Source organism: Chiloscyllium plagiosum, chromosome 18 (assembly GCF_004010195.1).
Source record: "Chiloscyllium plagiosum isolate BGI_BamShark_2017 chromosome 18, ASM401019v2, whole genome shotgun sequence".
Taxonomy (NCBI): domain Eukaryota; kingdom Metazoa; phylum Chordata; class Chondrichthyes; order Orectolobiformes; family Hemiscylliidae; genus Chiloscyllium; species Chiloscyllium plagiosum.
This window is the reverse complement of record NC_057727.1, coordinates 17,391,552-17,417,918: the sequence shown is the minus strand read 5'-3', so window position 1 is coordinate 17,417,918 and position 26,367 is coordinate 17,391,552. Positions and strand designations below refer to the sequence as shown.

General features: G+C 38.7%; 1 protein-coding gene across 3 annotated transcripts in view; it reads left to right on the top strand.

Annotated features, from left to right (window-relative positions):
* LOC122558896 overlaps window positions 1-24,411 on the top strand; it is a 72,155-nt gene extending 47,744 nt beyond the window's left edge. For all 3 annotated transcript variants that reach the window (XM_043707820.1, XM_043707819.1, XM_043707821.1), the window contains 7 exons: window positions 1,766-1,880; window positions 10,860-10,985; window positions 13,280-13,469; window positions 16,011-16,159; window positions 18,864-19,107; window positions 19,940-20,375; window positions 22,203-24,411. In XM_043707820.1, the coding sequence (XP_043563755.1) occupies window positions 1,766-1,880; window positions 10,860-10,985; window positions 13,280-13,469; window positions 16,011-16,159; window positions 18,864-19,107; window positions 19,940-20,375; window positions 22,203-23,894 (2,952 nt within the window). In that variant the 3' untranslated portion in view covers window positions 23,895-24,411. The remainder of the gene's footprint in view (window positions 1-1,765; window positions 1,881-10,859; window positions 10,986-13,279; window positions 13,470-16,010; window positions 16,160-18,863; window positions 19,108-19,939; window positions 20,376-22,202) is intronic.
* The last annotated feature ends 1,956 nt before the right edge of the window (window positions 24,412-26,367 follow it).

The following is a 26,367-nucleotide window of genomic DNA, read 5'->3' as shown; positions in this document are numbered from 1 at the left end:
GCAAAAGGATGGAGTTGGGTTAATTGGGTGGACAAAAATCAGCAGCTGAAGTATAATGTCGGAAAATGTGAACTTGTCTATTTTGACAAGAAGAAAAGAAAAACAATATTTATTTACATGGAGAGAAATTGCAGAACTCTGAAGTCAAGTGATCTTGATGACTTACTACATGAATCACATTAAATTAGTATGCAGGTTCGGCAAGTGATTATAAAGTGAAGTGAAATGTTCTTTAGTCTAGGCGAATAGAATATAAAAGTAGGGATGCTTTAATGTGGTTCTACAGGACATTGGTAAGACAACAGCTGGATGACTATATAGTTATCTCATTATTTAAGAAAGGATATAAGTGCATTAGAAATAGTTCAGGGAAGGTTAACTTGGCTGATGGCTTGAGTTTGGGGAATTATGTGAAAACATTGAACCAGGCTGGGCCTGTATCCACTGGACTTTAGAAGGATAAGAGGTGATCTTACCAAGACGTACAAAGTCCTGAGAGGGCTCTAGTCCCTCCCACAAGGGACTAGAGATAGGGAACAGAGTTTAAAAATAAGTTGTTTTCCATTCAGATATAAATGAAGATTTTTTTTGTCCCCTAAGAAGATTGAGTTGTTCCCCAGAACAACTTAAACATTTTTAAAGGTAGAGATAGATAGTTTACTTGATAATTGTTATTTGGGATAAGTAGGAATATGGAGCTGAGGCCATAATCTTATTGAATGGTGGAGCAGATTCAAGAGGCTTAGTGGCCTACTCCAACTCCTAATTGCATGTATGTATATGTAAAGTAAGGTTTTGGAATGTTAAAAATACTAGGGATGAAAATTCTGCTTCTACACTCACCAGCTGTCAATTCTCCACCCCATCAAAGAGGAATTCCCACCTCCAGCCAATCAAGTGCCTGGCAGCTCTCTTATCCCAGCAGTGCCACCAAGACCTGTGGTCACTGTTGGGACTGCATGTGGACCCAAAGAGGAGATGTCAAGGGGGCCTTAATGTTCAAGGTAAGTCCAGGTTTCACTGGGGCCAGCATGTAGATCCCAATCAGATAGTGGGGCTGGAACTGAAGGGCAGGGAAGTAGAAAAAAATATGGTGAACAAAAATACCTTGGTGGTATCTCAAATGAGACACAGATGTCTGTACAGGAAACTCCACCCATGGCAACCTAACTCCCACTGTAAAATTCAGCTCATCTTCTGACACTCAATATGAATGCTGTAAATTCAGATCTTTGTGCAACCAAATTCCAGAGCAACCTCGAGTCAGATTAACTTCCCTCCCCCGCAAATTTCAGTCCATTTCTCTTCAGTCAGTTTGGACTGACCCTTGAGATTCAAGTTGTGTTCTTACTAACTGCAATACTCATGAAGTAAAACTGCTTGTTACCAAAAGTAATACTAGAATAGAAGTGTATTTTAATACTTCAGCTGAGTAACTGTTGTATAACTTCTGTCTGTGTTTGAAGAATCATGAATTGTAAAGAGTTTCTAAGTGTATAATAGTTATATTGTTTCAGTCCTTGTACAAAATATTTCTAAATCTTTGTGTACACTGATCTCTTGCTGTATGTATTTATTGCTTAGATTATTTTTACCAAGTAAAACTTATATTGCCCAAAATATAGCTCATGTCCATCAGCCATGATTAAATGGCAGAGTGGACTCGATGGGCCGAATGGCCTTACTTCCACTCCTATGTCTTATGGTCATATATCTTTCTGTTTCAGCTCATATACACATGTGTAATGCTGCTGTTTCTTTCCAGGCAGGACTTTGTGTAAATCTCAGAAATTTCCAGTGGTTTAATGGAGTGAATCCTGACACTTTTTTCCCACGATGCTATAGAATTGCAGTCGAAGAAGAAAAGCAATCATTTATTGGTATGTAATCAAGACGATTGTTTTCCACTTGGAACATAAGCTTTTATAGGAATATTACGAGGCTGATAAATTGAACAAAGCTATCCATTTGACTAGATCAACTATAACCACCTTCCTTATTACAATATTCCTTAATCCCTTTACAGAAACACGTGCAATTTCTGCTTGAACAAGTTTATACTGATAACTTCAATAGTCATCCTTGATAACTTATCCTCAAGTCTATTATTCTCCATGGAAAATATGTTCTATTGCCATATTAAATTTTTTTTAGATCATCTTTGTCAACTGTTTTCATGACCTTGTGAACTAATTTTACGTTAGAAGGAAAGTGTTGCATTATGTCTTGCAGTAGATATGCCTATACCTTTTAAGGGACATGCTCATGATGTCATTACCATATCATGGCATGTGACCTAATGGCATAAAATTCTCAGTGTCCATCTTACTGAGCTATATCCTCTTCCAGCATGATATGCTGAGGAAAGCATGCTACAGTACATTCAAATTGCTTAGCTGCCCAAAAACACAAATGCCCATGTCTGTAGTGTATGTATATAAATACCAGGAGCTACAACAAAAGTTAATTGAATTCTTCAGTACTACATGGCTCTCATCTCATTTATTATGGGAGCTAAGCTAAGTATCACAGTGTAATATTGCAGATTATCTGCTAACACACCTTACTATCACGTCATGGTCGCATTGCAGTAGTAAGCACCAGTAATAGCTTTTAAAAGAATCCCCACTGAAGACTGAACAGCCCTGGATTGCAAAGCATTCAAATGACCATCCATGAGTATATATTCACAGGAGTATAGATCACCAAAATAAAGAGACGGGAGGCAGGTTTAGTGTCTCTACACTTAAAGTTTAGACTCTTCAAGATAGAAGCCATTTTACTTTTTTCACACAGAATAAAATAAAACAACAATTTTCAGCCTGTTTGCTGGCATAAAATTTAAGGTACAGCAATTAAAGACTTCTTATTGTTTTAAAAGCAAAATCCACAACTAAAAGATTTCTTACAGGCTTAAAACTGACATTGGCAGTCCAAGCTGTGTAGCCTGTTTAACTATAAGCCAATCCATTCAGAATGTCAGTGTTGTAGGCACTAAAAATGGGACTCCCAAACTGTGGAAGACTATCTGTGTGCAATAGTCAATTGTTCTGCCATTCTATTTCCTTCAATTTAGCACCAAAGCTGATGTGTCTTCATTGGCCCTTATTTGGTGCGAACTCCCTCATGTGACTGAAACCTGCTACAGGCCTTTATCATTTAAAGGTGAACTTCCTACATTCAAGGCTTCTTAAAGAGTCCAGACATGAACAATAAAGTGAAGCAGAAGGAAAAACGAAAGTACAGGATAGTGAATCGAAAAAGAGAAAGGAACAAAACCCTGCATTCTATTTTAATAAAGCAAAAGGTCACAGTCAACCAGAAATGGAAGACAAATATTTGATTATGGATTGGCCAGCAAGTGACATCTCCATTGAACTGCAGCTATTTAAGCAACTTATGCAGTTTTACTTTGCAGATCAAGTCATAAATGATCCTAAGAGCAGAGCTCTTCACATATTTTGTCATTGGCAAGGAAAGGCTTCACAAAATAAATACATCCAATTTTTCTAAGGAGGATATTAAAGATCCAGATTAAAATAGAAATCAACTTCTGAATTAACAGATTCCAACTCATATCATACAATCAGAAACCCCAACAGTCTATTGATGACAATGGGGCCAGATGCCTCAGCAAAAGATATGAATGTGGTTTCTCTGAAGAAGAGCTCAGAGACTAATCAAATTGGTCAACACCTCTACACCATTCTAAGTGTTCAGAAAATCTTCTAGGCAAGAAAAAGTGTCACATCATTGGTACCCGGACCAGCAGCAAGAAGCCATAATAGCAGACAACACTTGCTATAGCCCACAAAGTGCACAAAACCAGCAAGTGTTGTCATAGATGTGGTTTGTCGCACCTACCCAGCAGATGTTTGGCACTTCTTTACATACAAAAAGCACACGGCACTGAAGAGTATTAGGCATGTATGTGCAGAAAATCTGGTTTTAAAAGTCAAACTGTCTCACCAAAAAGGTAGCGCAGTAAAGAAGATGGTCCAAGTATACACGATTACTTCAAGAAAGTGGGCAATCAGCAAAACGAAAAACAACTTTTGGAAGATGTTTCAGCCATTCATATGTTGTCAACTTGGTGTGTTGGGTTGATAATATGATAAGCACAAAATTTTATGACTGGATTTCTGACTCACGCTCTGTCAGGTGTTTAGTTCTGGTAGTTCTCCAACTTGCTCACTGGTGGTTTATCAATTTCATACTACTCTGTCTTAGATGCATACCCTGTGGCTCTTTTACTGTCATTACTGTGAGTGTGGTTTGAATCTCATGAATGGTTATGATGCATGTGATCACATGTCCCCAAAAGGTAAGCCAACACACCCTGAAAGCCAAAACTGATACAGGAGCCAGTGGCAACATATTACTAGTACGTATTCTAAACGACATGCATCTGAACATGCTCTGAGCATGAACATCAGGTGCACTATGGTGCAATCTACAGAAGACTGTCTGTCTCTGTGTATAATGGATCACCGACAATCACACTGCCTTACCAATATACGTTCAGCTTGGATTCACAAAATCTTCTGCCTGATTGTCCAGAAGTAGCAATGCTGCCAATATCTCATGCAACATAGCCATTCATCAGATTCAAATCATACCTACAGTAGTGAGAATAAAGGGCCACAGGATTTTCTTCTTCTAAGACAAAGGACAATGAAACTGTTACAGTTTGGAGAAGTACCAGAGTGTGAGAGTCAGAAATGCAGTCACATATATCAATGTAAGAACAAAGTTTTGAAGATAAGCATTGAGCCCAAGTCATGCGAAGTCATTAGCTATCATGGTGCTACACTGCAAAACAATGGAAACCAGCTCAGACCAATGTATGATACACCAAATACTGCACAACCACCAGAATTTTCTTCTTTGCTCCATGGTGGAACTGAGGAAGAAAATATTGGTGATTGTGCAATGACGGTGTGTGACAACAACTAAGTTGCCAGCCAAGAGCAACTGAGAATAACACACACCTCTCAGACAGGTATGTGATCATCAGATCAGGATGCATTGTTAAGCCTCAAATGTTATATTAAATTTGAATTATTAATGTTGTTAACTATTTTTGAATTGACAACGTGTCTATGTTTGCTACTTTCTTTCCTTTGGAATAAGTAGGATATTATGTCTCGCAGCAAATATGCAATATACTTTTTGAGGGACATGCTTGTTATGTCATCACTGAACCATGGCATATAGTATAAAGTTCTCTGTCTCTGTCTTCTTGACCTCAGATGTCTGCAGCATGACAGGCTCAGACGTGTGCTCCATCACATTTGAGTTGTTTAGCTTAAGCCCAAACATACAAGTCCTACGTGTAATATACATATGTAAATACCAAAAGCTGTAATAAAAGTTAATTGAATTCTTCAATTCTGCATGACCCATTCATCATTTATATTACTGCAGCTAACATCAATATCACAGCATGATCATTGCAAGTTATTGCCTATTACATCATGCCAAAACTGATTTTATTGTCTTGAAATAGATATGTATCCAGAATAACAATGGACAGTTTACATAAACAGCAACTCAAGATGAGCAGCCAAAGCGATGGATCAAATATGTTTGATTAGCATCTCAGCTTCATAATATTATACATATCAGGACCCCTGGTCTCATCTCCTGGAAGTGAGGCACAGATCCCAAAGTTAATCCCCTGGTCCAGACTCACAGGCAGGGCCAAAGGTCCGTTTGGTACCAGCGCAGGACCCTGCAGCAATGGCAATAGCTGCATCAGTGAGGCCAGCCGAGCGTGAACTCATGGTGGTGGTGGTATTGGTTGTGGCGAGATGGCACAGGAGAGCACTGACTCTTTCTTTCAGCGGAGTGGTGAAGTGCAATTGCAACAGTGCTGTCAGATTAACAGCAGTGACTCAAGGCTTTGGGGTGGAGGAGCCCAAATCCTGGTCCATGCCTGATTTAGAAGGGGGAGCTGTTCCAAACGCCACCAAGCTCTATTGAGATAGGTTTATATTGTTTTATTGCTTTATTTTTCTGGCTTCATATTCTACATTTTTAAGATGGTGCCAGAGAGTGGCAACACTAAATACTTTTCAGTGTTGTTGTAATAAATACATGAAAAAATAAATCAAATCAAATCATACAACTGGGCGGCACAGTGACACAGTGGTTAGCACTGCAGCCTCACAGCACCAGAGACCCGGGTTCAATTCCCACTTCAGGTGACTGACTCTGTGGAGTTTGCACATTCTCCCCCTGTCTGCGTGGGTTTCCTCTGGGTGCTCCGGTTTCCTCCCACAGTCTAAAAATGTGCAGGTTAGGTGAATTGGCCATGCTAAATTGCCCGTAGTGTTAGGTGCAGGGTTAAACATAGGGAAATGGGTCTGGGTGGGTGCACTTAGGTAGGTTGGTGTGGACTTGTTGGGCTGAAGGGCCTGTTTCCACACTGTAAGTAATCTAATCTAATGATAGAAAATACTGGATTTCTAGTCAGAGAATTATGAACCCCTTATCTCTTTGAGGACTTTGGGTGATGTTACACATGCGGAGAGTAATGAATTCATGGTAATATCACTTGACCAATTATCCTAGGCTAATGTTCTGATAGCGTGGGTAACAGATGGTGAAACTTGAATTTAACTTTTAGAAAATTGGAATAAAGAGCTGGCCTAGTGGGAACCTGTATATTGATTGCCATAAAGTCTCATCTGGTTCACTAATCTTCTTTAGGAAAGGAATTCTACCATCCTTGCCTGATCTAGCCTCTCTGTGATTCTGTACCCACAGCAATGTGGTTGACAATTAAATTATCTCTGGGCAATTAGGATGGGCAATAAATACTGGCCTAGCCAATGATGCCCACATCTCATGAATGAATAAAAATAAATGAATAAACTAAACTATTTCACACTCATTACCTGAAATTACTGCACTGAATTTTTGCTGGTAATTAATTGGCAATATTCTCTTATATGAAAAACTAATATGTTTTTAAATAATAAGTACTGTACAATTGCTTTGCAGTGCTGCAACACAGTACTCAGATTATGATAAACAAAATTCGTAACCGATAATTTGTCATGCACCTCAGCATAATTTCACCCACTTCAGGGTCTGCTACCAAAAGTTGCAATATTTTCTGAATTTTTATGATTCTTGTGAAGCAGGATACCACTTCTATCCTATCGGAAACAACTTAAAATCATGCCAGATTTAAACAACAAATCAAATTTCTGGGATCTACATGTGATTTGCTCGCAATGAAATACATTGTTTCCTAGCAACTACATACATAGATAATGATAGTGGTGCAAGCAATGAACAATCTTTCGCTATGAATAAAAGAAATTTGACTACTCCCACAATTTCGTGAACACAAAAATTGTACAATCCTCTGAAGTTATATGCATAGATTGGTCTCATTAATACTTGAGTTGTTTTTGCTAAAGAAATGGCAGCGGCATGTTGTATGTCTTCCCTTTTAGACATAGGAGGGTCATAATCCAGGGAGATAATAGTGGTGGTCGATTGGGGCAAAAAGTAAAAATAATAAATAACAACACATAGGAGAGTGATGGATCATTGAGTTATAACAGCTATAGAAGGAGATTGTCTGTGCCGATTGTCTAATGCTTCAGCAGCATGACTCATTACAAATTCAGACAATATTTTAACTACATAATCTCCCAATTTCTGTAAATTGTCATACAAGGTCATATCTCTGAGGCCAAATCTTTTACAAAAAGTAGGTTGTTGACTTAAACACAAGTAACATTTTTAAAGGTTGATATCCACCCTCTCCCATCATTTCACTACCTGAATGTTTATGATGGCACATCAACTAGTCTCAGAGCTGCCAATTTGGAGACTATTTTTCTGTCAACCTTTCCCTGCACAAGAAACAACAATTATTTTTCTCCTTACAATTTTTATTTACAAATAAATAACTTCCATGGAGGCAGTTTCTGTTGACTAAATTTATCTAAATTTAAGCCACAAAATTTAATTCAGTTTTTAACATAGAACAGAAAAGAATGCCACGTATCACTCAACATGTATTAAAATATAAAGTTCACTCTTGTCCTCAGCACGAATTAGCTCAGTCCAGTCCAATTCTTGAATTGCATCGTTATATGGATCATCAACATCATCACCATCGGCAATCATGTCATCAGTCGTATAATTTCACCAGTAATCTTCTGTATCCTCAAATGCATTGGATATCCCACATTCTTTGAGCACAATTTATATATAGATTTCACCCTCGGCACTGCAACATATTAGTTCAATCTGACTACTTGCCTTAAATAATTAAGACATACAGGAACCTGGTCCACATTTTCTTTGAAACTGCATCTGAAAATTAAGTTGCTTTGCGATTTTATAGACTTCTATTAACAAGTTAAGCTTTGTGTGACAACTCCAGGAAAAGTATGGCTTGAGCTCCTAGGTGCTATCCCAGTGAGAGTAATAAGGTTCTGACGGGAGACACTGAAATCTTGGTTTTCTGTCACAGTACAAAATTGCTTCTTTTCAGAAAGCTTGGTACACTACCTAGGAATGGCTTTGAACTTTATTGGTGCCTATATTTTCCATTTAGTTAGATTAGATTCCCTAGTGTGGAAACAGGCCCTTCGGCCCAACAAGTCCACGCCGACCCTCCAAAGAGTAACCCACGTAGACCCATACTAATGCACTTATCACAATGGGCAATTCACCTGACCTGCACATCTTTGGACTGTGGGAGAAAACCCATGCAGACAGTCACTTGAGGCTGGAATCGAACCCAGGTCCCTGGCGCTGTGAGGCAACAGTGCTAACCACTGGGCCACTATGCCACCTTAGTTTTAGGGCAAAGATTTGGATAGATCCCTCAGAATGCATTCTGATGATTTTCATTGATGTATTTCATGATTTAATGTGGCTGTATGCTCATCCATTTATCCTGAATCATCAATCTAAACTGTGTAGATAACTTTCTTTCAAGCTCTAACTTTCTTCTCCACTATCTTGAATATTCTAGCTGCTGCACAATTAGTTGTCTGCTTTGCAATCTCAATGACTATTTTTTCTTGATATCTTATCACTATATTAAAAGACAGATTGGAGTGAACACAGTGGAAACACTGGTAACACTCCAGGCTATGGTAACACTGTCAGTGTGTGTTAATGTACACAGACTCAAGGAACTAAATAGCCACCTTCAAAATTGTGTTATTCCATGTTTGCATGAATGAAGAGGTTTGCACGAGAATGGGTTTGACCCCAGTAGCATGATGGCTCAGCAGTTAGCACTGCTGCCTTAGAGCATAGGGGATGAGGGTTCAATTCTACCCTTGGGTGACTGAATGTGCAAGGTTGCATTTCTCCCTGTATCCGTGTGGGCTTTCAGTCCAAAGATGTATAGGTTAGGTGGATTGGCTATGCTAAATTGCCCATAGCATCCAGGGGTGTGTAGGCTAGGTGAATTAGCCTTGAGAAATACAGGGATAAGGTGAGTCTGAGTCGGATGCTTTTTGTGGGTCGGCATGGGCTGAATGGCCTGCATCCACACTGTAGGGAATCTATAATTCCAGCTGTGTTACAGTAAGGATGTATAAAGCAAAAGATAGGTATTCATCATAAAGATGGCATTGTAAAGACATGAAAGCATACATTATAATGGTGAGTGGGAAAGTTGTCAAGAGAGAGATAGTTGAGCTGCAGGAGATGTAGCAAGCAGTGGTAAGTAGACAGGGCTTGGATCTTTTGGCTAAAAGTTGGGAGTCAACTAATACACAAATCAGCTATTATTCAAGAATATATGGTAGACTGAGTTTTGAGAAGGTTTGTAGCTCAGGTTGAGGATTTGGATGTAAGTTTGCTCACTGAGCTGGAAGGTTCATTTTCAGACATTTTATTGTCATACTAGGTAATGTCATCAGTGAGCCTCCGGTGAAGTGCTAGTGGTATAGTCTGCTTTTTATTTACGTGTTTAGGTTTCCTTGGGTTGGTGATGTCATTTCCTGTGGTGATATTATTTGCTACTATTTTTCTCAACGGGTGATAAATGGGATCTAGGTCAATGTGTTTGTTGATAGAGTTCCAGTTTGAGTACCATGCTTCTAGGAATTCTCATGCATGTCTTTGTTTGGCTTGTCCTCGGATGTATGCGTTGTCCCAGTCGAAGTAGTGTCCTTCCTCATCTGCATGTAAAGATACTACTGAGAGTGGGTCATGTCTTTTTGTGGCTAGTTGATGTTCATGTATCCTGGTGGCTAGTTTTCTGCCTGTTTGTCCAATGTAGTGTTTGATACAGTTCTTGCAAGGTATTTTGTAAATTCCATTAGTTTTCCTTGTTGTCTGTATAGGATCTTTCAAATTCATTAGCTGCTCTTTTAGTGTGTTGGTGGGTTTGTGGGCTACCATGATGCCAAGAGGTCTGAGTAGTCTGGCAGTCATTTCCATGATGTTAGGACAAAGCAAACAGAGACACACACGAGAATTCCTAGAAGCATGGCATTCCAATCGGAGCTCTATCAACAAGCACATTCACCTGGATCCCATTTACCACCATCAGAGAAAAAGAGCAGGAAATGACATCACCACAGGAAATGACCTCCATAGGAAATGACATCACCAACCCAAGGAAACCTAAACACATAAATATAAAGTGACCATACCACCAGTGCTTCACTGGAGGCTCACTGATGATGTTACCTAGTATGGTGACAAAACATCTGAAAATGAATCATCCAGCTCAGCGAGCAAACTTACATCCATTTATGATAAAGATTACAGAATTTTACCAAAGTGAGTCTCCTACTTTGTTCTACTTCGTATTGTCTCAGCTTGACAAATGGACTGTCTTAATCATTATCCTTCATTGTCTTCAGAGGATTTCAGAATGACAGCAGCCCGGAGTATACTGAAGTGGGTTGTGGAACTGAAGAAGAAGAGTGATATGCCTCACAAAGGACATGATTGGAGAGACAAGGCACCAAGATCTTCTGTGATGGAAGGTAGTAGAGAAAGGGAAGTCCCATGTTTCACTGTTACAAAATATTGAGGAGAAAGGGACCTTTAGGCTCGTGATGACACAAACTAAAGAATGCAATTCTGAAGTTCATTGTGGTACGAAGCAGAGAAAATAAAGTGAGCATGGGTTTCACCATTATACACAATTGTATATATTGACTCTTTTGTGAAGCAAATATTCACTTTTCACAGGACAGCAATAGACCCAAAAAAGATGAATGGTGAAAAAATCACATTTGATGGCCCTTTTAGTTTCATGTGTTATATTCTCTACTTTGATGAACATGATAATGTTAAGTAAAATGCACTTGGACAGTCTCAATCCAGTTCTTCTGGACTGAGTCAATAGGGGAAAGGCAACTCACAATTTGTCATAAATATTAGAGTTATTTTAAAGGGCTTTGAAGTGGAAAGCTAAAATGGTAGACCACTACACTTTGGACTTCCAAGAGTAGAGATAATGTTTTTTTATTTAGGGACATACAAAACATGGATGCATTTTTATTCTGTATTTAACTTGGAAAGTATCAAACATAAAATTATCATAGGATTGCAAGAAATGTCTAAACATTCCTTTTCCCAGTAATGATTTATCCGTTTAAATATTGTTGGAGTCTGAAGACTTCCTATGAATTGTGGCATCAGTCTTTCATCTGGGTTGTTATTTAAGATGAATTAGTTGATCCTATGCCACAGCCGTTTACATAGTACATACAAGACATAAGGTATTTTAATTCAGGGTATGCTGGCATGATTTTTCATTTATGTTTAAAATTTCTAAATTCTAAGTAGCATGTTACTCATTGAGGCCAGGTGAAGATAAGATGTGGCATGTCAGATCCTCAGTGGCATTTTGAGTACCACTAAAGCCAGTTTAGCAAATGGCGACGCATGTTAGAATTATGGCATTTGAAAAAAATTAAATGCAATGTGAGTTTCAATCTTCAAAACTCCTGGAATTTGATGTTAGAGGACTCTTCTGCTCATCAAGACTTGGATAACTCAAGATGTAGGATGCCCACACTGAGCATATCTTTAATTTATTGCTCCTTTATTCCATTATCTATTAATTTAGTTATTTTCTAATCTCATGTCAACATTAATAGTTAGATTCTAACATTATATTGACAAGTACCAGATGAACCAAATAATTTATACCCTATATATCTCTTAAATTATATTGTTTTGTGCAAATCTAGTCCAAAATGAATGAAAAAATTTTGTTGACAATTGAACTGATTGCACAGCAACATTAATTTGATTGGAAGAAGAGTTACGAGATTTGTAACCAAACTCTAATCCGTTGTCATGGAGAAACCCAAAATGCATTCTAACAATAGCAGACTGTTATGAAAATACAACTGTTAGTTGGTAGAATTTGTTCCAGCAGTGTGAAGAATTCCCACCATTTGACATGTTTAAGGATGAAATGAATGTTCTGTATATTCTGCAAAAGTCAATTTATTCTACTTGTGGAGGTGGTAACCTCTTTGTAAAAACTGTTGCTAAGTCATTCACAAAAGGGATAAAAAAGGCCAATAATGAAAGCTTCAATGCCGAAACTAGAATATTTATGAAAATGGAAGTTGGCAAGAGTTTCTCCTTGACTGTATCATAAATAAAGGCAGTGCATCGGTGAGCCATACAGATTTGGACTATCTCAGAGAAAAGGTAATAAAAATAGAAACAGATCATTCGGCTTTGACCGAAGCATCGTCATATTCAAATATGTGAAACAGACACCCAACCCAGTCAACTCTGCGAAGTCCTCCTCACACCAACTTCTCATGGACATCTGGGAAAGGCCAATAACTGTTGGCCTTACCAATGATATCCAGACCTTCGCAATGATTTTTGTTTCATTTTTATTATATACTGATGGCACAGGACCTGATATCATATTCTCTGAGTAAGGAAGAAAAACCTGTTTGCTATCCACTGGCCCACTCTGTTGAAAATTTACTTACAAGGATGTTAGATGTACAGAAGAATCAGCTTAGTTATGATGCCTGCTAATGCCTAATAAAACCAACTACGTAGGTCATATAAGAAGGGCTACTAAAATTGTATGTCATAGGGCCTTGGTGCCTACGTAATGTACAGTTTTCCAAAAAAGCATCCATGTCGTCTTGACAGAATAAGAATGTAGAGAAGCTGCAGTAAAAAGAAGGGGAAATAGTAATACTAAATTTTAGTTTACTTTTCATTGTGAGTATAATTATTAGACTGGTTACTGACAGACAATGACAAATAGAAACTACATTTTTGATTTTCTTAGCTTTTCACAGGCAGACTCAAAAGAAGAGTGGTGTTGTTCCAGTTCAACTAGTCGAGACAGCACTCCGTGCCTGTGAGGAATATTTAAACACCATGGACCACAAAGACATTGATGTGAGTCTCGATACACCACCAGCAGTGACAGAAAGATGCTGGGAGGAGACCATCCAGCAATACTATGAGGTCATTCAGTAAGTAGAACTGGTTCATCTGGCAGCATTATTACCCAGAACTAGAAGCATGAATTTCCATACTTCAGGATTAATTCTTAATAGCTGATGCCATCTAATAATTTGATGTCTGCTTTGAAAGGGTCGGTTGCCTTTCTTAGAAGTCAGTTTGTAAAATATATTGACAGCACTTGCAATTTATTCACTCAAATGAACACATTCAAATACTCGGCTAGCATTTATTGCCCATCTCTACTTGCCTGGAAGGCAGTTAAGAGTCAATCTTATCACTTGCTACAAAAGAACTTGTCTTTATCTTAGATATGTTTCAGACCTTTAATTAGACCACATTCATTTACAATAGAGTTTGAAACGATTTTGCCGGATAATGATCAACTTGCAGTTGTTAATGAACTGTGTCATAAAGATTTTAGTTAACAACCCACTATGAATTTGACCCAGTTCTTTTTGACTTCTGGGTCATTATGTATCTGGCAATATCCTGGTGACATTCTGATCAGCAAAGGAAAGCCTACCATTCAAGGCAATGGTAAGGCACGGCTACTGCAGCAACATCTATAAAGGTACAATTCGTAATGAATAGACCACATAACCTCAAATAATGAGGAAGTACATTCAAAGAAGGCCTTAGTCAAAAGCCATGCCTTCACTTGGTAAGCAATTGGAGGAAGAAGAGGATTCTTAGGTACACTGTTTCCCTCCAATTGATGCATATCTGGCAATTCCCCTCGTTGCCCCACCATTAGTCACCACTAGTGTGTGGCAATTCTTGGTGACAGAAAAAAAACAGCATTGATCTGAATGAGGTAGTTCAGCATCCCAGCATCTGAATCTGAGGAATAGGGAATGTGCAACCAGCATGAGTCTTGGCAGAAGTGGGATTTGGGGAGGCAGTGATGGTAGGGTGTAGGTGGATATCTTCAGGTCAGGGTGGTGAGGCAGTAGTAGGCCCCACCACATAATTTGCAACCCATTGTCCCTTCCCTACCTCTTCCTTTTGCTTTAATGGACCAATGTTAAATTTACATCTGGTCAGTTTTTAAATATTTAGGTAAATACTCAAGGCAATTGTCTTCAACCAGTAATGACAGTTCCATTGAAACATAGAATCACTACATACTGTATGGAGATGTACATGACCAAAGTGTCATATTTCAGTCACAATGCGGTAACTTTAGCTTTTAGTGCAGGTGAGTTTTGGTTGGATAAAAAGTCTAAACGTTTTGAAATTTTCAAACACGAGCCCAAGCCACTTCAAACCCACCAACGTACAGTTTTAACAACTGGAACCTGAGGGTTGTTGGTGGACAAGATAGTGGAAGTCATCAACCTCCCCTCAGGAGGAAAGCATCTTTTCTAAAATATTTTAATGAAAATGTATATCACAGTTTTTTTTTGTCTCTGTTCTATATGGGCTGGGTGGGTTTCCAGTCTCTTGAGGAACTGAGCAGCCACAGAGTGGTGAGGACCAGTGGAAGAAACAATTAAGTGGCTCACGTGAACTGGTCTGGACCAGGGACAACTGGGAGTGTTTCACTGATTTTCTGAGGAAACCTATTACTGTCCCCATTGATCATGTCCAACCTGGGCCACCACAATCTAACATTCTCCTTGCACATCCATGTTGTCTTCATACGTCCTCCAAGGCACCCTATCACAGTCGACCGCACAAATTCACTTGGATCTCTCCCTGTCTCCCAGTTCCATGCCCCCTTCCTCTCTGATTTCCCACATCTGTGATTCATCAACGTTTCTTCAAACCCCTCCTTCCCCAAAACCTAGCTCAAGTTCCTCCTCTCACTTCCTTGTCCTCAGATTTCAGCCATTTTCTGCAAGGATAACATGCCAACAGATACCCAACATCCTGATCTGGCTGCCTGGGACTGGGGAACAGAATGCAAACACAATAATGCAATCTTTCTCATTAAATTCCACCAGGGCCGTAGGGAAACCCATTCTTCTTGAGATTCCTGACCACGAAACCTTCTGCCTCTGTATAAGTAAATATATTGCCTCAAAATTGCAACAAGAAACTTGGTAATCAAGAGAATAACACAACTTAAGGAAGTTGTAATTTGATGTGAGTTTTTAATTTTAATTTTGATGGAGAGTGAAGGGACAATGCGTACATTGCAGGGCATTATAAAAAGTAAAAAGCGTAGAGATTTAGAAATCCAGTAGTAAAAGACTGTTCTGGTCCAGTGATAGAATCCCCAAATCTGGGCCAGGAAGGTCTGTATTCAAATCCCACCTTCGGATGTAATGGCCATGGAGGTGTGTCGTAACATGTCCAGATGGTTGATTTTAAAAATTTAAATAATTAAAATATTAAAGTAACCAAACATCATATTCTATCATAACATGTTAAAATTTCATCTAGAAATAAGCCTCAAAAAATAGTTTTTGTTTGCTTCCAAAATGCTCTCAATCTAAAACTATAAAACGCAACAGTCCACTTGCCACAGTAAAGACCTGCATGATTTGGTTTCTGGAAGCTTTTTTTGTACTTTTATATTGCATTGTCATATACCTCTGTCTCAGTGAGGGAGCAACAATTCAGAATTGGAAGATCTATGCCGCGGTTTGTGAAAATATGCTGAAGCAGCTACAGGAAGTGAATACACAGCTGAAGATGGAAGGAATGCGGAACATCTGGATTGTGAAACCTGGAGCCCAGTCTCGTGGCAGAGGTATGAGAACAGAGTCTGATCCAAAGTGGCCCGCAACCTTTATGACTTGAAACTAAGCTATAAGATCTAGTTCTATGTTCTTTGTATTGTAAAGGAGGGGAAACATAAATTGCTTGGTCATCTCATGTATTGGAAAGGATCTCATGACTAATATACCTTTAGAATGCCCTTTATATGGGAGGGTCAGCATTATTTATCCACACTTTTTATTTCCCTTTTACAAGGAGAGATTAACATTACTGATGCATCTTGTTACCTCTCGAGTGTTTCATGCCAAGGTATTAATTGTTAAGTCAATAGGTACTTAAGCAAACCAGATTCTTTATGAATTGAGGCTTGCATTTCATTCACTGCTATGTGACTACAGATTTTATAACTTCTTAATTGCAGTACTTTTTTTCACGGGAGATTATCACAATTTTATCATGCCCACTCACCAGTTCTTAAGACAGAAAAGATCATGTCACCAAATCAATGCATGCAGTCAGACAATATTTAGTTATATTTATGTATTTGTAAAATATAAGAAGCATAAAAGACATGCTGCCATGCTGAAAACAAAATAGCCAGACTTATACAATATATCAGCTCTTTCAAAGCCAAGAAAAATGTCAAAAATTTGTACCTCTTTGTAAAAGATTTTTTTTGTGCAATGGTTTCCATGGCAGTTACATGGGATTCAGTTTCTTCTGTGAATTTCTCATCGCTTATCCACGTTAAGAATAAAGTGGGAAATGCCAGACTCAAGGAAACAGTGCATTTTCATTGCATCTTCTCTGCTGTTATAGAACCATGTGCTAGTAATCTGCAAAATAGACATCCACACATTGACTGGTATCCAGTTCTGCCTTATTAACCCCAGAGGAATAAAAGTGACAGATTCATTCATGTAGAGGGGCTTCCCCAGCAGAGTTAGACAATAATAATTTGTCATACAGCCACTGAGCAAAGGCATTACAATATATTTTGAAAATTTCACTCTGTAAAGGAAATCAAATATCCATGAAGACATTTCTGTCATGCATCCATCAGTTACAGACCATATGAAGGCTTCAACTCTGTTGGTAGAATCTATTTTGCTTTTCTTGAGTTTGGAAAGTTACACTACTTCAGTATATTCCTTGTAGAAAAATATTACTGATCTGTCCTTCAATGAGTCTCTGTTTTGAAGGCTATTTCTTTTTCAGATCAGAGGAACATATGCAGTTGTGTTGCCCAGGGTTGATATTGGAGTCCCTGCTCTTTCTGAAATGTATTAATTACCCGGATTTGGATAAACAGAGGATAATTTCAACATTTGCAGATGGCACAAAACTGGGAAGTGGAATAAGCAATGAGGAGGATTGTAACACGTTTTAAGAAGTCCATTGGCAAAGTGGTAAAATGGACAGAAACATGACAGATGAAATTTAATTTGGAGAAGCATGAAATTTTACATTTCTGTCAGACAAATAAGAGAACAATATAAATTAAATTATATAATTTTATAGGGAATGCAGAAACAGAAGGGCCTGAGAGTGTGTCTACCCAAAATTTTGGTGGCAGCACAAGTTGAAAAGGCTACGAAAAATAATCAGATGTGATCCTTGCCCTTACAAATAAAAGTGTAGAGCACAAAGGTGAGGAATTTATGCTAAACCTTTATAAAATATTGGTCAGGCTTCAGCTAAAACACTTGCCTGGAAGCAGGATGGGAATGTTGGGTGCTAATTAACAGCTTAGTCTTATTCTCCCAGCCAGATTGAGAAGATACTTGCCTGTCAAACAGATAACATTTAATGTTAGAGTTGATCGGCAGAATTGGCCGTGGTGATATTCAAACCCACACCCCTGTCAAGACTGGAATCTGGATCCAGTGCCTTAGACTGCTCAGCCACACTATTGCTGCCTGAACTGCTGTGCTCTTCCAGCACCACTAATCCAGATAACATTCAAACCAGCCTTCACGCGTGGAGTGGAGAAGGTTGGGGGAGTGAATACCTTGAGAGCTTGACAATCATAGATGTTGAGGTAGATGGAGGATTTGGGCACTGTGGAGGAGATTATTGGTAGGATCAAGTGACATTTGGAGATTGGACAGACCGTAAAGGCAGAGATTGGAAAGGTTTTAGAGTGGTGGGGAGACATAAAAAGAGACTTGAGATGGGGTGTGTATCAGAAGGAACTGATGGTGATGGAGATTGTAAGACTTGCATTATAAAATATCACTAAGGCCTCAGGGGCCATAGATTGGAAGGGCCTTGGAGGTAGGAAGGAGAAGGTTGGAAGAGTTAGTGATGGAGGAGATCTCATGGACTAGATGGGAAGAATTGGCAGTGGGTCATGAAGGCTCAGTAAAGCAGAGAAACTGAATCAGGAGTTAAGACACTTATGTGAATACACTAATTGAAATGATGGCAAAATGGTAACTTTCAAAAGGGAATTAAGTAAATATGTGAACAAATTTACAGGACTCTGGCAAATGAGATATTAAATAGTTCTACCATGTATCCACGGTCTGCATATGTGCTGTACTACTCTGTGATTCTTTGAGCTTATTTATAAACATAAATATGTCTCTCAGTTTGTTCCTCAATTGGAGGGTAGAGAGTGTATATTTCCAGTACAACTGTCGGTGTTGTAACCTACACCTCTTTCTGACTATTTGCCTGAAGTGTGGTTTCAGTTGGGTGGAAAGTGAGATTTTTATTGTCTATCTCTGCAGGAATCACCTGCATGAACCGTTTGGAGCAGATCGTGAAGCTAGTTTATGGCCAGACAACTCTCATCACAGATGGCAAGTGGGTAGTGCAGAAATACATTGAACACCCGTTGCTTATTTATGGGACAAAATTCGATATGCGGCAATGGTTTTTAGTGACAGACTGGAACCCTGTGACGATCTGGTACTATAAAGACTGCTATCTACGCTTCTCATCTCAGGCATTCTCATTGGACAATCTAGACACGTATGTATCACCATGACAACTCAGGCAATTTCTCTTGAATGGTAGTTCATTGAGAATGAAATCTCATTAACAATAAGGGTAATAAATGGGGAACATGTGCACTTGAAGACAGTGCCATTAAAGAACTGGGACTTTGGGTTGTTGGCCAAATTGGGTTGAAAGGGCTGTAATATTTTTGACTCTCAGCCGTAGGTCAATGCAATGAACAGTAGTTGTGCTAGAATGAAAATGGTGGCTGACAAACGAGAAAAATTTAATGATAATCGCCTTCCCAAAATATCTTACTCTGACCCCTAAATTTCAACTTGACTTGAACTCTCTTACCCTCTTCTCAGCCCCATCTGATGGAAAACAGGCAGGAAGAGAGACTTAAAATGGATTGTAGAACTTAGCTTCTCCTTTCTCACCTAAATATGACTGACTACAATTTGAAGTTGGAGAAGGCAATGAGTTCCCAAGATTCATTGTAAATGTGGAAATCAGGTTCAGTGATAGCAGATCAGGGAATTATGCTTTGCAGCCTACCAACTTAGTATATGCAAAGGGGAACGACAGTTTTGCTGCACCATTTATCTGTTGAAATATGCTTTCAATAGCTGTTAGGTTTTGCTTGGGATTGAAATGATCAGTTATGGAATTTTAGCCTTTCATTGTTCCACATAAGCTTGTAAGTCAGACATATCTTACAGATATTTTTCCTTACAATACTAAAGCAATGCTTTATGTTGTGCAATGTTAGTCATGTGTAAATCCTCTATGTAAATGATCATTCACCTTAAAGATAACTGCAGTTCATCTTATTTCAGCTAACAAATCTCTCTTTGTTTTTTAGAGCAATTCACTTGTGCAATAACTCAATCCAAAAACACTTTGTGGCCTCCTCCAGTCGCCACCCGTTAGTTCCTAGAGACAATATGTGGTCGAGTAACCAGTTCAAAGAGTATCTGAACAAAAATGGCTTTGAAAACATCTGGGACGATATCATCTCTCCAGGCATGAAGAAGGCAATTGTGAATACCATGCAGGTAATGCAGGACATTGTAAAACCTCGCAAGAACAGCTTCGAGCTGTACGGAGCCGATTTCCTGTTGGGAGAGGACTTTAAACCATGGCTGATTGAAATTAATTGTAGCCCCACAATGTCACCTTCAACACCAGTGACAGCCACATTGTGCAGCAATGTTCAGGAGGATACAATAAAAGTGATTATCGACCGAAGAACTGAGAAGACCTGTGACACAGGTGGATTTGAGCTTCTGTATAAACAGGTAATATAAATGCCACTGACTATAGGGAAAAGCAAAGGGAAATAAAGGGAAATGATTGCTTCCTGCTCAGAATACTGGACAAACATTACAATGAAATAGGAATGTATAATCCGGTTAGTGGCCTACCGCTACAGGAAATAGACTAAGAAGAAGAAACTATCTAAAAAAAACTCTTATCTTCTCAGCTTTAAACCTGAGAGTCTCAGATACTCAGATGTTGGATTCTGAAAGCATGTGATATTGAAGTTGAACATTAATAACTCTGTTTCTCTCAATGCTTTTCTCCAGCACTTTCTACTTTTATTTCAGATTCTCCAGTCTGTCACGATTCACTTTGGAAAGTGCACTGATTCTGAAACCCCGCCTCTCCAAGTCACCATCAAATTTAATAATTTAATTAAAGCACGCAAAGTCCATAATTTACTTATCTAATGGAATCAGATTAACAGAAAACACTGTCCAAGTTCCTGTACTCAGCAAAAATTACTGTTTATTACAATAAATAAGTTAATACAATAATATACAATAAATAAATAAGTTATAGCCACAAGTAAACAAAATAGTGAACGACCAACATACAGCTCCACTAGTTGAAACTCTAACTCCCTTCTTAAAAATCCCTAAACACACAAATTGAAGTTACGGGTGGAGGAAATAAGCAGTAGGGAAGCACAGTTTAATACCACTGGTCCACAGGATTGAGACAATGTTCTTTTTGCTCCCCAAAATTTCTTATTGCCTGATCTCCTTCCACTTCTTTCACTTTTTCACAGGAGACTCAGGGTGATTGGTACACTAATTATAAAGCCTTGGAGTTACTCACTAAAGAGTAATCATAATTGTTGGCTGGCTGACGACTTCTAGGTAGACAAGCAGGAGGCTGGAAAACACAGCAAGCCAGGCTTTTCTGAACCCTTTCAAGTTTCACAATATCCTTCCGATAGGAAGATCAGAATTGCATGCAATATTCCTAACCAATGTCCTATACAGCCACAACATGACTGCCCAACTCCTGTACTCAATACTCTGACCAAGAAAGGAAAGCATACCAAATGCCTTCTAAACAATCCTATCTACCTGTGATTCTACTTTCAAGACGCTATGAACCTGCACTCCAAGGTCTCTTTGTTCAGCAACACTCTTTAGGACCTTACCATTAAGTGTATAAGTCATGCTAAGATTCACTTTCCCAAAATGCAGCACCTCGCATTTATCTGAATTCAACTCCATCTGCCACTCTTCAGCCCGTTCGTTGGCCCATCTGATCAAGATCCTGTTGTAATCTGAGGTAACGTTCTTCGCTGTCCACTACACCTCGTATGGTCTGCGTGAACTAAATTCGCTTTTTCGGAGCTGAGACGATTCAATGACTGACAATTGTGCCGAACGCATCTTATTATTCCAAGATCTGTTGTACCCCCATCCATACCCCCTTCCCCGCAACCCACAAACCGCAACTCCCCCACCTCCTCCCGCCCCGACACTTCCCTGACCTCCATCCTTTCTCCATCCACTAGTTCCTGTAACTTCATGGAAGAAGCACACTGAACATTTAAGCAAATCCAAGATTAAATTAAAGAAAAATAAGTGCTAACGTTTTCTCTGATTATCCCTAGATTTTTGAAAACATCAAATTAACTGTCATTTATTTTACCCAATTTTCCACATATCTTTTACTTGCCACAATTGGATATGCATCAAATCCAATAATTTATTATTATCCCCATAATGCAAATGTTCAGGGATTTTATGATAGCCATAAATGCTGATATGAGATCTTGCTTTGTTTTGTCATTTACAAATAATTTGGTTTACTTTCTTTTACAGTGTTCTATGGCCATTCCCCTTTACTTAGGAATCAATCTGCTCGTTGAAGGATCAAGCATCAAGAAACCACTGGCACTTATTCCAAAGAGCCAGAGCAATGGATTGCGTAACATTTCCCAGATCTCTGAAACCGTGCAAAAAATATGTGGTCTCACATCACAAAACCGCCAAGTAGCCCTGAATGATGATGTAAATAAAGCAGCTAACACCGAATCTGCCAAAAATAGAGACTATCCCAAACTATGCAGCAATCCAATCAAATCAAAACTTGCCACAATCGACAGCAATCCTGAATTTGCAAAACATCCTCTTAATTTACCAATTGCAAAGAGTTTCAATACTAGCAATATAAAGAATCTCATCTATTTTGGTAATGAAAAGAATCCTTTACTTCCAATTCAGAGCAAAGTTCCACCTAATCTCAATAATACCGGCATTGCAAAGAATCTGTTAAATTTCAATAATTTGAACATGGTAAGGAATTCTTTAATTCCCAACCACTTCAGTATCACAAAAAATGTATTATACTCAATGAATTCTGGTGCGATAAGAAATCCTTTGAATCATAGTAATTCTAGCAATACAAACAATTCTTTAAATCCCAGTAATCCCAGCATCACAAAAAGTCAATCAAATTCGACTAATTCCAGCATGGCAAAATATTTATTAGATTCAAATAATTCCAGTACTCCAAATGATTCATTAACGGCTAATAATTCTAGTGTCACAAAAAATCCCTTAAATTTGACTGATTCCAACGGTGCAAAGGACCTGTCAAATTCCAGTTCTTCCAGCACTACAAACAATTTGTTAAATCCCAGCCATACAAAAGATTCTCCCATTCCCATTCATTCCAATGATCTAAACAATTCCACAGGTCCCAATCCTAACGTTGCCAAGAATCATAATATTTCCCAAGATCCCAACCATATTCAAGACAATGGCAGTTCCAACACTTGTGGGAAAGAGAAAACTGTTGACAATACCAATAACTCCAGTAAAATAAAAACTTCCAGCATTTCCAAACATCACCACAAGCCAAGGAATTACACTTCTTATAACCGTAAAAAAGCAAAGAAATTAAGCAGCCCCAAAGTTCTGGGCACCAGTATTGTAAAAGCATGGGATGAAATGCAAGAAATGAAAAATAACATTGCTGAAACAACCCAAGCTACTGAAACTGAAAACAATACCAAACTTGACCCAGGTGACCAAGTGGAACACAATTATGAAGTGCCAAAGTTTAGCAAGACTGAAGCAATTAAGAAAGTCAACAAGCAGCGTTTACAGCCTAGATCGAAGATCACGCAGATGAGTATGTCTGTAAAACATCTAATTTTGCCCAATCGACAGATGCTCAGAGATCCCCTCCATGTAAATTTGAAATGTTTGAGTCTTGATATGTTGAACTTTAAAGACATGCAGCATTCCAGATCCTCACCTGCCACAGATGCAAATAGAGTTAGAACTGTCCATGAGAAATCTGCTCCATTGCGATATTCCTACAATTCACCAAGGCTACACCTAAAAGATCCGAATATTCCACAGCTTCATATTACTGGCTTGCAGCCACAATTTAAAGCTTCAAGTGATATCAGCAACAAGTACATTGAAACCCATAAGAATGCGACTAGCAACCTGTTCAACATTAAGAAGCATCTGCTGACCAGCTCTTTCCCACTCTTTCAGTAACACAGTTATTGTGCTGACAAGTTGTTCTCAGATTATCCAATAATTTCTCGTGGATGTTTGTGCTGTCAAGTCCTTTCCAACTGTTTCACTACACCAGACTAAGTTTTTGCACTACCTCTTGGCAGGTTTGTGCCCTCTGAAATTACCTTTCGATAAAATGTAGCTTTTACTCTGTCGACAATATGCATCATTTGGCAGCCATTGTGTTTTGAAAAGAAGCTTATTTTTAAAAGATATATCATTTTATAATCGTTTAAAAGCCAACTGCTTGCACATGTCAGGTTTTGCAGTTGGATCTGAAAAATTGAAAGTGATTTTAATAATGAATTGGACATTGTTCTCATCATTGATCATAGTTTGATTTGTTTCTGTCTTTTTACATAAAATAAAACTACCTCTGCTTTTGTCAATCTTCCAGCTAAACTGAAAACGCCGGTGGAAATTTGAAATGCAAAACAAGTACTAAAGCAACAGAATGTGTGGAATAGATCAGATACAATAAACATTGAACTTAACAAATAAGATGCAATCAAGTACAATAAATGTGAAATGTAACAAAATATCTCGAGATCTGAAAGTATCTATGCTGTTAATTTTATGCTTATGTGCTTTTCCTGCATGCAAATCATTGTTTTCTACTGATGTGTTATTATCACAGTTCTGTCTCAACTTTTCCATTATAAATTACTATAACCAGGTTTACAATGAAAATTGTGGCACTGGAAAAGCACAGCAGGTTAGGCAGCATCTGAGGATCAGGAGAATCAACGTTGATTTTCCTGCTCCTGGGATGCTGCCTGAACTGCTATGATTTTCCAGCGCCACGCTTTTCAACTCCGATCCCCAGCATCTGCAGTCCTCACTTTCTCCTTATAATGAAAATTGCCTGTGTACATTTGCCACTGTATAATCACTGATGCTTCAGAACCTCAGTTTTGAGTTCTTCAACTCCTCAGTTGAGAATGCTGTGCTCCACTCAGCTCTCATTTTTCTTATTAATTTGTGGGATGTGGGCATCCCTGACTTGGTCAGCATGTATTGCTCATCCCTAATTGTTCAGTGGATCTGGAGTCACATGGTGGCCAGACCTGGTAAGCATAACAAACTTCCTTCCCTAAAAGACATTAGTGAACCAGATGAGTTTTTAGCAACAACCAACATCATCATCATTAGACAAACTTCTTTTTAATATTGAATTCAAGTGTTACAATCTGCCAATGTGGGATTAAAATCGATGTCACTAGAACATTAACTTGAGGCTCTGGTATGCTCATCTATAGACACCATCTCCCCTAATTGTCATGTTTTGCAATTTAACTATTCATTATATTTAATCAAAGTAAATCAAAATAGGAAAGAGTGTATGGATTCAAAATGAACATGAATTAAATCGAAAAATCCTGGTCCAATAATGCCCTTTACCCTTACTCCATTTTATTTGACCACTATATTTAACCTTGACTGCCTGTGAACAATGTTATGGTTGATCAACCAGTCTGACTAACTCAGACCATTAGAGGTCAGAGATTATCATTACTCAAATGCATGAATGATGCTGCTCGTTTGAATTCCAACATTCTTCAGTATAGACCAGGCAAGTCTAATTTTCCTAATTTTCGGTTGCTTTCATTCTCCTTATCAACCGTAAATCACATCTAAATGAGTTGTCAGGAGGCCAACTGTTCTGATGTCTCTATTTCTATCACTGAGCAGGCTGTGCAGAAAAATGAAAGAGTAGATAAAAGATGATTGAATATTTTATTTCCAGGGAGGGAAGGTGAGACAAACAGCAAGAAGCACAGACACAGATTGTAAATTTTGTGCAGGTTTTTGTTTAAAAAACACAATAATTTTCCATAAATGTATTTGCCTTTTCAAAACAGTTGCTGATTTTTTTTTGAGATTAAGTATATAAATGGGCCTAAAAGTAGGGGGCACTTCTACTCCTAGTGGAGGTGTTCTGTAGCTCTAAGTCAATCGCTCAATTATGACCTCAGATCATTACTTGTGCATGAATTGGTGAAATACCAAATTTTATGGACAGGTGGTCAGGAAGGTCTGCCCTCTCCCTCTCTGGTCTCTACCATCTAGGCACTGTATTTAAGTGCATCCAGTCAGTACTTCACTGCCTGCAACACAGAAACAATACTTGACCTCTGCTCAGCAGCCTCACTCACCCTGAAAATGCTAGAGCCTCAGCAAAATGTGACACCGCACTTTAGAGATGCTGTTCGGAGAAAAGGAGTTAGCTACATGGGTTGACAGCCGTAGACAGCTGAAGAGCACCAGCCACAAGAGGATGAATGAAATGCTGTACTCTTGCAAGCTGTGTACCACTTGCCACCCAATGCTTCATACCTCCAAGTACAAGTTAGCCTTGCAAGATTGCTACTGCAGACGAATGTCACACAGTGGGATGGGTCCCAGGCATCTCCATCAAATGGCTCATGTGCAATCAATTGCTGTTATTTAA